At 34.5% G+C, this 15,587-nt stretch overlaps 1 protein-coding gene across 1 annotated transcript; it reads right to left on the reverse strand.

Annotated features, from left to right (window-relative positions):
- Nucleotides 1-815: 815 nt before the first annotated feature.
- Nucleotides 816-13,753, reverse strand: LOC149170319 (uncharacterized). Its single transcript, XM_089425516.1, has 5 exons — nt 13,504-13,753; nt 13,234-13,329; nt 13,078-13,133; nt 12,847-12,938; nt 816-3,681 (listed from the first exon to the last, which is right to left on the reverse strand). Exons 1-5 carry the CDS (start codon nt 13,751-13,753, stop codon nt 816-818), a joined length of 3,360 nt encoding a protein of 1,119 aa, XP_089281642.1.
- Between the last annotated feature and the right edge of the window lie 1,834 nt (nt 13,754-15,587).

A 15,587-nucleotide genomic window follows, 5' to 3' on the forward strand; every position in this document is an offset into this window, starting at 1 on the left:
CTCCTAGACCATGCATTGGATAGAGACAATCATCTTTTGCCTTTCTTACTGTAAAGAGAGATAAAGCTTAATACATGTCTACAAATGGATTGTAATGCCCGTTATTTGTTGAATCATGAATACTATCCTTAAATCCATGAGAATTATTCATAATCATGTTATGAATTCCAATTTCCACCGTATTAATTTACTAAATGTATCCTGATTGCATAAAGGAGTACCAGTTGCATGCATTTTGCCCTATTCCATTTCTTTATACGGCATGGATTTTACATGTGATTCCCGCTGTTTCTACTGTTTTTTTTCCTAGTTTTTCTATTTTCCAGAAATGTTCTTGCATAAAATTCCTTGGTATGAATATTTTTCAAATACGCTAATTGTTGCTTTGTTACAAAGGTTTTATCAACCTATGTTATAATCGTATCTCATGCTTTAACATTTTTTTTTTTCAGAAGAAAAAAAACCAAATATATTATATTACAGGAAATATAAAGTCATGTATACAGCATAACAGTATTGCCTGGACCACAGCAAAAACAGATAAAACCCATGTATGAGGCAAGGATTACAGATGATCAGGTGGGTGGAGCGGATAATCTCACACCAGAAAGAGACAAAAAAAAACTATGAAATCTCCATATGAACCATGTGTACCAAAAGCACCAGATAGAGCGAGAGCTCCAAAATCAGGCAGATCCAAAGAAAACATTGATGCGCAGCAGCAATGACGACCTCAAGTAACAATTCTGTTCCAATAAAAAACATTGGTGCGCAGCAGCAATGAGGACCTCAAGAGACAGTAGGAAGAGAGATCCCTACATATCAGGAGGGACAGAGGAATCTGTAATCCGCAGCAGAATAGACGCAAGAGGAGATCTGAGATCTTGAAAAGTACAGTTATTTCTCCACTTCCATAAAAGCCAGATGATCGTGACAAACATAGATCGTAGGGACAAGCATTGCTCACTCCACCACCTGTAGCCCTCCTGTACAGAAGCAAATACGCGGTAAGGAAAACAAAAGGATATAGACAATTCATACCAGATTTTCTGTGTCTGAGCACATTGGAAGAACATGTGGACATTGGTTTCATGATCCGAGAGGCACATGGAGCATCGTCCCGGCCCATTCCACCCCTTCTTTTGTAGTACCTCCCAGGAGAGGTTCCTGTTGGAGAACACCAGCCATGAAAAAAGAGTGCATTTGAGTGGGCAGGACACTTTCCACAGAGACATCGGAAATTTTGAATCCGCAGCCCCAGGAAGGCCTTCAACCATGACAGAGTAGATGTCCTTCACCCTAACCGGCTGAGTTGATTTTGATATGGCCCAAACCAATTTGTCTTTGTTGCCTATGCGCTGAAAACCTGTATTTGATAAGTTCTGGGACACCGAGGCCCAAATCTGTCTCAAATGAGGAGGAAGCGGTAATTCCTCCACGCCAATCCAAACAGGAGAAGAGGAGGACCATTCTTTAATCAGCTTTTCCCAAGTGAATATACCTTTTGCTTGGAGGAAGAGAGAAAGGCTTCTTGGGATCAGAAGCTCCAGATTATTGACAATGGGGTCAATGCCAATGTAGATAGAGGATCCTGAATACAGCCTCCAACGGAGATTCTGAATGAAGAAAGGAAAAATTTTCCTGAAACTATTCCAAATAGCCGAACCCGATTTCAAACCAAAAGAAGGTCTCCGGTACCAGAACTCCAGGCTGCGTCCTTTCAAATATCGATTTTGGATAATCTTGCTCCATGGCCCGGCCCCAAAAATACCCCTGCAAAGCGATTTGCACAGTAAGGCCCTTCCAAAGATTTTCATGTTGATAAGACCCCAGCCTCCATTAATCTTCGGCCTCGAAATGATATCCATTTTGACAAGATTTATCTTAGACTGAAATGATTTTCCTCCCCATAAAAAATTGCCCGCAATAGAAACTAGTTTTTTTATAATGGAGGCCGGAAGATGAAACAGATGGGACCAATAAACTGATAATTGAGCTAAAACTGACTGAACCAGAATGAGTCTTCCGGCAAGAGATAGAAATCTCGCTTCCCAAACAGAGATTTTTTTGAAAAATCTGTCAGTTAGCCAGGACCAATCGCGTGAACCATATCCTTTTGCCTTCAGTGAGAAGCCCAAATATTTGAAACCGCTCCTTATAGAAGACAGTGGAATGCCAAATAAATCAGCGATCCACAAAACAGTGGCATTATCAGTATCGTTGTGGAACAACATTGATTTAGCCTTATTAATCACTAGGCCAGATGCCGATTGGAACCTGTTGAGAATATCCTGCAAACACTCCCATGAAGCTCTACACAACATGGCAAAGATGAGCACGTCATCGACAAATAAGTTGTGAGATAAAGATATATCTTTGCATATTCTTACCGGCCTGCACCTCTGATCTGTCACCGCTTTCCTTATCTGATTGCTGAGAGTGTCCATCACGAGAATGAATAATAGAGGCGATAAAGGGCAGCCTTGCCGGAGGCCTCTTTCAGCTTTGAAAAAGCTGGTTGGAATGCCATTGACAATTACAGCATATTTGACGTTTTCAACGCATGCCATGATCCAGTTTATGCATGGCGATCTGAGGCCAATCTTTGCCAGCAGAATTCGGAGGAATCCCCAGTCGACGCAGTCATAAGCTTTAGTCAAATCTATCTTCAGAATGGCAGCATCAATGTTTTTTGAAATGATTGAGAAAAGACATTCCTGGGTCATGGCCACTGCATCCAGAATATTCCTGTCCTTGAGAAAGGCATGTTGATGATTTGTAATATATAAATTTAACACCGGCTTCATCCTTTCTGCAATGATCTTGGAGATGATTTTAAAAAGGATATTACATAAAGCAATCGGCCTGAAGTCATTGAAAGACTCGGAGCGATCTTTTTTTGGGATCAGAGCGATAAACGTGGCAGTGATGGCGCTGTTTATGTTTCCAGATCTCCTTGTGGCCTCAACCATCCCAAGCAAATCTTCTTTAAATAAGTCATAAAAATGAGAAAAAAATTCGATGGACCAGCCATCAGGGCCGGGACTTTTGTCCTTCTTAAGAACTTTTATAACCGCTTGAAGCTCTTCCTCTTTTATAGGACTGAAAAGATGATCATTTGCCTGTTCGTTGAACATAACTGGCATGAGATCCACTGCCCATAGGGAGTCTGATATATTGTTCTGACGCCGAGAGTATTGTCTCTGGAAGAAGTTGACCGCTTCCACAGAGATGCCTTGTTGAGAATATATAAAGTCACCCTTTTCATCTTTGATATGCCAAATAGAATTTATATTACGCCTTGCGTTTGCTGCTTTATGAAAATATTTGGTGTTCCGGTCCCCCTCCCTGAGCCAAAGAGCCCTGCTCTTGAGGCGCCATGTTGCTTCCTCCTCTTGCAAGATCTTTTGTTTTTCTTTTTCTAATGCTGAAATATAGGCTCTTTTATCAAAAGACATACAATCTGCACTGGTTGAATTGAGAGCAGAGTATAACTTCCTTTTAATGTCTGCCAACTGCTGACTGTTTTTTAGTTTCTTGCGAATCTGCCAATCCTTCGATATCACCTTTAGACTCTGAATCTTCTCTCTGAATGTGGTGAACAGGGCCGAATCCGATTCCTTAATTTCCTTCCATTTGTTCCTGATGACCTCATTAAAATCTTGGTCCTCCAAATGAATTCTGTTGATACAAGTGATTGTTTAATTCCTTTATATTTTTTTTATTAACTCTGATTAGGGAAGCATGATTTCTGGGATAAAATTTGAGTTATTCAGACTAATAGAGGGTATAAATTTCCTGCCTTTTTTGCGCAAGAGTGCCAAAATGATTTTACCATATATCTGACTCTGTTGTTAGAATACCCAGAAAACAATTATATAAAAGAACCAAAGGTAATGAGTTTAAGGGTTTTGTTTATATTTGCAAACAAAAATAAGTGACAGTTTTGAAAGTAGACATTAAGGCAAGGATTTGCTTGAGCGCTAAAACAATAACTAGGTCCAAATGCACAAGTGGCACAAAGTTTTAATGCTTTGGTATTAATCAAAATTATAATGTTCCACTGAGTTTCCGGGATGTGTTTTATCTGGGATGAGGAAACATCGGAGTGGGGATACGCACAGGGGATGTATATAAGCAACCCTAAAATTTAAGGAATTTTCGGGGAATCGGGGAACGAACGTGATAGTCATAAAATTATAATTTTTTTCAGAACGAAAAAGTATTAATATATTATATGAGAGATATAAGAGTTCCATAATAATTACATCTGAGATGACCTAAAAAAACCTTTGGTCAAATACATTTGCTCATAAAAGGATCTGCATGTGGGTATATCTATCTAATGATGATCATCAACTAATCAAACTAGCTCTGATAGCTCTACAATATCATGATTCACTAAAAAAAAAAAAGAACAAAACAAATTCCCAAAAATATATCAATAACTAAATAGAAAATCTTAATAATTATGAAATGTACATCTAAAGACTAAATATGATCATCATTACTTATTAGACTATTATCGTTTGACATTTTTGCATTGTAAATCTAAAAATAAATTACTAAATTGAATCCATCATTTGACATTATGTGATGTTCTTTCTAAATTTATCATTTGGCATTATGCAAGGTACATTTAAATTAAATTAATAAATTCATCATTTGACAATTGAAATTATGCAATGTGCATCAAATCAAATTTTCAAAAACAATGAAAAAACAAATTCATCATATGACAATGACATTGACATTATGTTGAAGTCTAAAATAGCCATAAAATACTAAACTATAAGTAAACATAGAAAGCACTGAGCAGGGAAATACTAATAAATTTATCAAAAAGTACTAAATAATATTAATAAATACTATGTCCTAAGTTTTAATATACTTTAAGTTTTTTATTTTTGTTATTGTTTCTATTTTATTTTTTGAGTTGTAAATTTTAATATAATTTTTTTTTTTTTAATATGGTTTCATTTTTTTATTTTTTCATATATTTAAATTTGTATTTTTTTTTAATTCTAATGTTTTATAAAAAAATATTATGCAAAAAAATGGGGGGACATATATGTGTTTCCTTGTGTCCCCCTTGCATCCCCCTTGTGTCCCCCCTGCAAGGGAGTCACGTTTCATTGCCAGAAAAACGTCCCCCTAGAGGTTCCCCGAGTTTCCCCAAAAAGGGGACGTTGGGGAAACATTTCCCCAAGAGTTTCCCCGTCCCCGGAGAGTGGGGGAGTGCATGGGTGCATCCCCCACCCTGGGGGACGCGTCCCCATGGAACACTGCAAAATTAGTTATTTTTGAGGGTCATGACCCACTTAGATTTTCACATGAGCTGAGTTTATAATTGATGAACTTTTGTCATTGACTATTCCTTGAGCCTTGATCTCCTAAGTTTCCCTAAGTATAGGTCCTTGGATGTCAACGACAAAGTTGCCATAGGGTTCTGACATTGTATCATCTTTCATGGTGATGGGATAAGCTAAGGGGAGATTGTGCAATATTGACAGTGTTGGTTGTGGTATAATTTAGGTACCTCGATGATATGGTGCATGCACCCCATGCTTGCTCTTATCTTGATTTCATTTCTATTTTGATTATCGAGCATGCTTGGTAGGTACAAAATGGTCATGGTTAGTTGGTGCAAAATGGTCATGGGAAAGACAAATAGTAATGCTTGAAAATTGGTTCTTAATGAACTCTAATAATCATTGATCTGCCAATGTTCTGTAAGATGGAGTGGGTGTAGTGTTGGTGTTTGTATTGCAGCTAACAAAGTAACTGAGCAACATTAGAATGTGTACATGATCGCTGGCATGATGAATTCTTTGTCACAATGACTTTTCATATACACCTTTGTGGCTAGATGTAATCATTGGATCACATTATGATAAATATTTGCTTAACAGAGTTTATGACAAGTTCTAAAATCAGGGAGACACAAGGATAAACAAGCTTATTATGCTAGCTATGATTCCAATTCTTTGTGCTTATGACATTCTTGTAATAGAGCATATGTTTAAGTGTATACGAACACACACTTCTAAACTAGGGTATGTTTGCTAACAAGGCACTTGTTTCTGGTGCAAATGGGATTATTGGGGCTTGGTCTTTAATTCTCATGACATTGTTTTTTGGTTAAATGTATGTTATGTTGCAACATGATTTCAAGGGATGTGCATTCAAAAATATTCAAAGTCACAAATGTCACAATAATATTTAAGGCAACCATTGTAATGGGACTTCAATTTAAATGGCATTAGTGATCACTTAGGGTATTCATGCTAATAAGCTACTTGTTTATGGTGCACATGGGATTGAGGCTTCGTATTTAATTCTCATTTGATATGGTTTTTTGGTTAGAGACATGGTGTGATGCAACCTGGCTTTAAGGAATACTAGTTAATTCAAAAAAAAATCGAAGTCCCAAATGTTGGAATACTATATCAAGCTTCATAAACATAGATCTTTGAGAGAATTAAGAAGAAAATGAGGACTTACCTCAAAGAAAATGAGAAATTGCTCTCTTAGCCAAGTCAATCAATAGCAAGGAAAGAACTCACTTAGCCAATGTATCGATAGCTTACTAAAGGAAATTTTAAATGTTACAATAGCGAATATTTTCTCATATTTTAGTAATTGGGATAACTTTGATATCTTTTGCATGTGCCCTTTCTGCAATTTGCTCAATAGAGTTTCCATTCGCTAAATATTAATAATCATTAAACTACACAAATAATAGCCAATAGGTTTTTATAGAAACATTTCTGTACTATTTGTCTGAATTTCTAATATTGCATAAATAAATATATTTTATCAAAGTGGTTCAATATCACAACTACCAAGCTATAGTAATTGATAACATATACATGCCCTTTGCAATTTAATAGATAAATCCATTACCATCAAAGGTAATATTTAATAAATTATAGCATATACATGCCCTTTGCAATTTAATAGATAAATCCATTACCATCAAAGGTAATATTTAATAAGTGAGGTCAAAGTGAATTTGAGGAAGGCCCTCCCTATTAATTTAATATGTGAATGGCGTAATGATTGACATTGCTCGTTGGAATGGGAATTAAATTCAAATATCTCTAACACTATATACATTGATGTCTAGTAATGGGTATTGAGATTGAGTTATGCCCCAAAGTTTATGTGGCTTGAGTTGTAAATGGTGGAGGTGTGAACATTTCTATGAAATTTTTATTGCAGCAACTAGAATTCATTCTTTTAACTGTAAAATTAATTATGCAGTTTATTGCTACATCAATAACGAATTAATCACACTGCAATTTTCATAAATAAAATACTATAGAAAATAAAAACGTTGGAAATTCAGAAATGCTAGCACACACAAAAATTGTGACACCGTTATTTTGGACAAAAGTCCCCGAAAAAAGCCAATATGAGAAAATTGTTTGCAGCAGCTAAGGGTCTATATTATTATTATGCCACAGAAATTCTGAGTACAATAAAATAACGCCAAACTGGCATTTCTATCTAAGAGAAACACTGACAAAAATATACTAAGGGATTTTACCCTCTCTTAACAATCCTGACACTTGACTGCCTCTAAAAAGCAAGACATCCGCCCTGCTCTGTGCATGCCTTACGTCACCCTAGCACAAACCCTCACACACTTGGCTTGGAATTGTTGCCAATCAAGCTGTCCTGCATGTTGCTGGCTAGGAAAATGCTTCTTCGGCCCTTTGGAAAATCTTCTCGACCCGTGGAACTAAAAATTTTCTCCTCTTTAGCCAAATTGAATTGTTGTACGGAAGCAACTATGTAGTCCTTTCCCTGGAGAAAATTTTGGCCTCCTTTTTCTGACACTCTGGAATTGAAAAACTTCCTCTGGATCAGTGCTAACCTCTCCTGCCATCTGCTACTCGCCTCCTGGCTCGATCTCCGTTGTTGAATCATTCCTACAACTAGGAATTCAAACTGCCTAGGCAACTAAGTATCTGCGCTGGTGTGTTCTCTATCTACCCATCAAACTCTTCTTATAATCTTTAGTTGGGACTCCAAAGACCATTATCAAAACTTAATCAATGTTTGGGATCATCTCCAAGTCGATCTGTGTGAATTTTTAGACGATTCACACTTTTCTCAATTAATTCATATTAATTAACCACTTTTCCTAAGTTAGACTTAGGAAATTTTCAATTATAGTCAATTAATTTAATTGAGCCATTTCTAGGTGGAATTTCTAGAAACTATTTCTAAGTTTTGGAGAACTCGTTTTAGCCTCTCCACAAATTCTCGAGACTAGAACACCATCCGATGCTACAAAAACTAATAGGAGGTATAAGGGATCTAGGGCATTTTAAAAATCCTTCATTCAATCCAATAATTATTATTGTAGGGTTCACGTGATTAATTCTAAACCTAGCTTACATCTTGCAAGATCTCACTTTGGATTCTTGACCTTGTTCATTCTAAGTTTTAGATTGAAGTATTGACAATGATAATGTAAATAGTTAGTCGAGATCTGAGTTATAGAGTAGCTTCATTAAGAGTTCAATTTCAAGTTCATCAATCATGGGTTCGAAAGTAGACAAAACTGGTGTTCCCTTGAATGATTGAATGACTAGTGGTTCAAACTTCAATGACTGCAAGAGGAAGAAGTCACCACTTGGTTCTTAGTGTCTAGTTGGTCATCATCACCATGAGAAAGTATAGACTATAAATTCTTAGTGTCATAGTGGAGTCTACCTCGAGGGATGCATGCTTTTATATTGTCACTAACGCAAATGAGAATTAAAGTATGCTAGTTGCATTGACTTATATATTGGAATGGGCTATAATTTCTTTGCCATGAAGTTTGACTTAAGCTAGCTCACATTGGCATATCCACTATCTCAAGTTGGACTTAACATTTGTTGCATTGAATAAGCATCTTTGCTATAATGAAGATGACCTTCAACTTCCCCTTAAACACATTTGTGATGCAAGTCATGGATTTGCAAGCCTAGTTTTATAATCCTACTTGTTCCATGCTATAGTTCCTTGTTGCAACAATTTTACCCTTACAATGTTGGTGTATATAGCTGACTTCTACTAGGTTGGGTATCTCAAACTAATGAGCATAACCATGAGGTTGTTCAAAAGCAATATCAAATTTCAAATTGGCTTCATGTTCAATGTGATACTATTCATCATCAATTGTCCAAGTTAGTCAAATTGTACTCTTGGTTTCAAGGGCTACTACTCAAGAAGTCAATGGAGTGGGCTATAAAAGGAGTAATGCATCTTATTTAGAGAGTGGAAATTTTGATGATTGTATGGATATCAATGGCTTTAGCATTTTTCTCATGTACCTAGCCATGAGGAGAATGAACTTTGTTTTGTTAAGTAAACCCAACTACAACTAACTAGTAACTTGTAAATTTAGTTATCAAACATTGCTTCATGAAATTTTGTTGTCCAATGAAGCAAGTTGAAGGTAACAAAATTTTTGTACTAGAATAAATGATGCAGGATAGTGATTTATACAAATTCAACATTCAATAAAGTAATTGGTTGATGTTGATATTGCTTAATGTATATATGAGTCCTATTTGCATTGGTTGGCACATTGATATCACTAAGCTAGCAACAATTTGTTTTTCCATTGGAGGTGTACTCTCTTTGTTGTCATGAATGCTCATATTGCTTCCACGTGATGTGACATGATGCAATGTGTGTTATCCTTCATATGTCCTAAGATTGATTTTCTATTTATTTATTATTTATATAATAAATAAAAACATACAAAGAAAATTGAATATTCAACAACATGAAATATGCTCGTGTCTTTTAAGATTATTTTAGTTTCTAAGTTTGATTTATTTTAATCATACATTAATAAACAAGGCCGCATAGCTAGCATTCCCTGCCGCTTGGTTTAATTATTGAATTTTGATGATTTACTTTTTGAATTTTGAATAAAGTTAAATTAGAATAAAAAGAATAAATATATACATGAATGGTGACTAATGTGTCTTTTCGTAATCATACAATACTGCTAAATTTTGTTTGTTGGTGTTTTCCCTTTACAGTTGCTATAGGGCTTATGCATACCCCATCTTGAAACTAAAGCAACATTTTTGTTAGGATTGATTTTAGATAATTCAATATATGTCATATATAAAGAAAATTAAAGCAACATTTTAGTCAATATATCAATGTTAAAAAACATGTTGTTCTTCCCTAGTGAAAGAGATGGAGATGTAGGCAAGAAAGAAGGAAATGTGCTCCTCTTTATTTTATCCAAAAATAAGTCATAAATAGTTTCATCTATGTGATAAATGCATTTAATACAACCTTTGAGATATGGTTCATATATGGCCCTTGGGAGTTGGGTATTACGCTACAATTTATGCATATGGTTTTAGAGCAACAGTTAATGCCACTGAATCAGACTTGAGCGCGTAAAGCAGACACTCATGCCTCTCCATATATTTTAAAAATCAAATATGCCTCTCCATATATTTTAAAAATCAAATAAGTGGAGCACGTATAGAAAGAAAGAAAGAAGAAAGAAAGAAATTATTTTAACGTCCACGAGGCTAAAGATAGCCTATGGGACAGATTGCTTCTTCATCTGCTTGATGTATTCGACCCTTTTTTTGTGAAGCTTCACAATAAATGCTCCCATCTTCTCGACAAACCCCTCGTTAAATAGATTATCCCAAGAGCTAGCTGTCAGCGTATCTGCATAACTTTCCCTGTTGTCTTTGAAGGCCTCACATTCTAAAATGAAATGTTTTTCTGTTTCCACTTTTCCGGAAGAACAAAAAATGCATACCCTTTCCTCCCACACTTCCTTTGGCCTTTTCCAGCGCCCTGTTTCACAACGGAGTTGATGAGAATTAGTCCTTAACTGAGCAATAAGAATTTTGGCTCTCCAAGAAATATTGGCCTCTATGTATGCTTTTGGTTGATGATTATGAGTGGGATTAAACACTTCAATATAGTAATTTTTCTTTCTTACTAGCTCCTTCTCCCAAGTATGTTTGTGGAACTTTTCCATAACAAAAGCTTTTATCTCTTTGCTGTTTATGGGGCATGCGTTCAAGCAAATATCCCATTTACTAAACCATTTGTTATTTTGTTGCATCCAAGTTTTTTTGCTCTTGCACAATCTATCATTAAAGACAACCTTAGGCCATCTACCCTCTTCCATTTGCTCAATTTTTTTTAAATACCTTATGACTCGCACCATAGCAATTGCTTCAATAGGAGCAGTCCTTGTTTCACTTAACAAGATATCATAAGGAACTGCACTTTTAATCTTAAATTTGTTTGTAATCAAACGCTTCTGAATTTTCTCAATTTGTCTCCACTGCATGTCGAAAGTACTGCTAGCCCACAGTTCACAACCATATAGAATCACTGGAATCACTAGAAGCCCAAAAAGAGTTTGAGTGGTCTTCCAGTCCCATAACTCTGCCTCTCTACACTTATTTTGAAAAGCATAAAATGTTTTCCAACCCCCCAAAGTTCTTTTCTTTCTACAACCATTCCAGCTTAGATTTTTGTTGAAGTCAATTTCGAGATATTTGTAATCCGCAACTTCTTCCAGAATGTTGCCTTCAAAGTAGAACTTATGTTGGTTATGTTTTCTTTTCTTATAGAAGACCACTACTTTCGTTTTGCTGATATTGACTTGCATCCCCACACTTCTACAAAAATGCTAAAGAGATAGTAAGTGCTCTTGCAAACCAAGAGCCGATTTAGCAATCAGAGTAAGGTCATCTGCATTCAAAAGAAGCCTTATAATAAACTTGCACAAGTAGGAGCTCAAAATTACTTAATAAGAGAAGAGCCTAACTAACTAATAAAAAGCCACAAAATTTGTTTTAAAATAATCAACCTAATAAATTAATTTTTGTTTCAAAAGTTAACATTACAAATCGTAATTTCACTTTTGGTCAAATGGGAAAAAATTAAAGGTCAACCCATCCACCGAATTGCGTTATTCCCTACAGCGGCAGGGATAATATAATAATAAAGATTCCCTCAGGCATTATTTTTTACTTGGTAATTAAACATTTGAATATTGAATAATGATTACGCGACCATAATATTTTACTTCGAATTAACCCACAAAAGGTGAGAAGGTACATTTTCATTGTTGACAATAATAGTCCATGCAAGTAGAGATGGTTTTGAAGTTGCTCTTATTTTTATATGCACTATTTGTAAAAGTTTAGAAGACAATTTTTTTATAATTGTGTTTATGTTATTAATAATGCTTTTTTATTTATGCATTTTTATTTTTATTGATAAAAAATAATTTAAATAATTAAAATTTTATTATATATATATATATATATATATATATATATATAAAAAGATATAATAAATAATTAGATTTCAAGCACTTTATATGGATCTTGGGAAAGTCTTCTTGTTTCGTTTTTAATATTTATTAATCTTTTGTTTATGTAATTATTTTTATGTAAGTTTTGTTCATTTAAGGAAAAAAAAGATTTTAACATTATAAATAAAGATTATGCAGAAATTGAAATAAATAAATATGAATTTAATAATAATTTTTACTCTTGACATAATTACATTTGTATCTAATTTAATTTGACTGAGCTCAATTATAATAAAATCAAATTTCATCCAAAAATAAATAAAACCAATCTGAGTTCTAAAATTTAGTTTTTAAACTCTACGCACTTTTAAAAAAAATAGTTTTTAAATGAATTTATCTGAAAACAAGTTAAAATAATAATTAAAACAAAATAAAAAAAGGTACAAAATATATCAATTTATGTGAAAATAAGTTCAAATGCTTAATTTGGGATGAATATGTCAAAATTTTCAAATTATATAAAAAACCTTAAAAAAAGGGAAAAAGCGCAAAATGTCGTTCCGCTTCCATTCCCGCCCACGCCGATCCCAAGCTGTTGAACAATCTGCACCGATCGAGCCTGCGAAAAAATATGGAAAAATCGGCACGGAATTCGAAAAGGGACGTTTTGATCATGAAAACTAATACAGGGGAGCAAAGCAGCAGCTTAGAGGGTTTGATACAGGGGCCTGCTGTCATATTGAGAAGATTTTCATAACCTTCACTGCAGTTACAACTGTAGCCGAACTCGGATTCAACGACACAAGAGCACTCCCTGCACACGGAAGCCCCCATTTTACAGGCTGCAAAGTGATTTAATTTAGCTGCAGGAATTGATTAAATGGCGTGGAGAGATAATTAGCGAGGGAACTTACGATTCAGAAGATAAGTTGGAGAACTAATTGAAGGATGATGAACAGACGAAGGAGTCGAGGAGCGGACCTTCCCACCACAGTTGTTTGTCAATGTATCTGCAAAGAAAAAGAAAGCACATTACTCAATAAACCCCTAATGGCCATTACAGCATCTATTGTCGGTACCAGATTTATCCGGTCAAACAGATCCGCTCCTCGTAAATATCCCCAAAAGGACGCACAATTTCAATTAAGTCTAATATTGTTGGTACCAGATTTATCCGGTCAAACAGATCCGCTCCTTGTAAATATCCCCCAAAAGGACGCACAATTTCAATTTAAGTCTAATGGTTTGCAACAAGCAGCGAATTAGAAACAGCATGCACTCCGTGAATGGTGTATCCTCCATAGCAGTAGCACGAGAGGAGAGGGGGATTTCATTAAATTTGAAATTGATGTCGGAGAGATATGCGTTCCTCTTGCGAGAAAGCCTGGAGCATACTTTAGTTTGGTGTACAAGCATGGCAGTGATCTCTTCCATTCTTACTGTTAATGTCGTCCATATGGCCGACGCTAACACTTTTGTTGTAACTCTTGCCGGCAAACTACAAGCAGATGAGTTCACCACTATTCACATTTTTAGGAAAGCACTCCTTCTATAGTCTATATTACCAATCTCGCTGTCAGATAACATTCTTTACTGTTTTCTCTTTAGACTTCAATGGGTTAGTTCACGTTAGTTCTCTCTTATTATGTGACATTGTCCAGAGGTAGTCTGCTGCTTTTAGCCAGTAATATTGTGATAAACTGTTTACTATTCGATTTTCTCTTCGCCTCTCTTCACCACTAGGTGACTGTAAATCCAGGAAGAGCCAAACACCCAAAAATTTATTGTAAAAGTTGTAATCATTGCAGGTGACCTGACAAAGTTTATTGCAAAGCTGGTAATGACTGCAGGTGATTTGATAAACTTATTTATTGGTATATAGAATTCACGAAATCTTAGCTGGAAAGGATTACCTTACTATAGATTTTGACAGTTTCAATTCTAAACTGGACGTCATTTTAAAGGGTTGCTAATTTACAAGACCTGTCAAACCTGGTGTGAAATTTTTTTACTCAGTTGTCAAATATGTTTTGAAATGCCAAATACGTTCATCAAATTCCAATGCTAATCCCGATGAGTTGCAATGTACAATTAGCGGTTACATTATCATTGCGAAATAAGAATTCAATGCATTTAACCAATCATAATTTTTTTACTAATATTTAGATAATTTAATTTAATTTTAAGTCAATTTAAAATTAAGTGTAAAGTCAACACATTGTAAAGTCAACGCATTTCTGAATGTGTTATATCCTGTGTGACAGGGACAATAACATAAAAGAAAATTAAATACCATACTCTGCTCTATCAACGACATTAATTTTTTTTATTCTTTTAAATAATATCCACAATTCTTAAAATTTGAAAAATTTATATTAAATTTAAGTAATTATCAAAACTCTTACCAAATACTCAATCTGTATAGGCTCATGTGATAATCAATTTATAATTATAATATATAATCAACCTATATGAACTAGATCATATATCATGTGTATGATATCTACCAAGCACCCAATCTGTATAAGCTCATGTGATAATCAATTTATAATTATAATATATAATCAACATATATGAATTAGATCATATATCACGTGTATGATATTTGTAAGGATTATATCTTTCACTTTAACATATTAAAAAATGTTATTAATATAACCATTTTATGTGACATATACTTAAATATAACCAGCATGTAACATAGTTGTGACTTTTACAGACTTTCATATGTATTTTACTAATAATAACGTAATTATATAATAATACCAAATGACTAACAAGAATCGTTCTGCCTCAACAAATCTTTATTACAATGGAAGGCATTTTATTACTTTTAATTACACAACGAGCCATTGCTAGCATGTATATGTAGTAGTATATATCCTCACTCTCAATTTTAACCCCAAGTTTATACATAAATCATAAATTTCGTGATTTAGCATCAATTTTATTAAATGGAAAACTATTATTTTCTAATTTCTAATTATAGAAAAAATAAAACGAGTAATACATCAAAAGAACTCCACTTATTTATTTATTGGTAGGTGTGGCTTTATCGAAGTTCCTTTGGTGAAATGGTAGTGAACCGGTAGGTGTGAAATTGTTTTTCATACTTTCTACATGAGGAACATTAGTGCTTTTCTTTCAACTTGTTGAATTGGAGACCAATTCTTTATAGGTGCAATTTTTACAGATTTATCAACCATTAGTAATGAGTATTGAAAAGATAAATAAAATTTGAAATTTAAATTCATTTTTAATACTACAA

The sequence above is a fragment of the Pinus tabuliformis genome, chromosome 4_2 (assembly GCF_031772625.1).
Source record: "Pinus tabuliformis cultivar Carrire ecotype Pingquan chromosome 4_2, CPIR1, whole genome shotgun sequence".
Taxonomy (NCBI): domain Eukaryota; kingdom Viridiplantae; phylum Streptophyta; class Pinopsida; order Pinales; family Pinaceae; genus Pinus; species Pinus tabuliformis.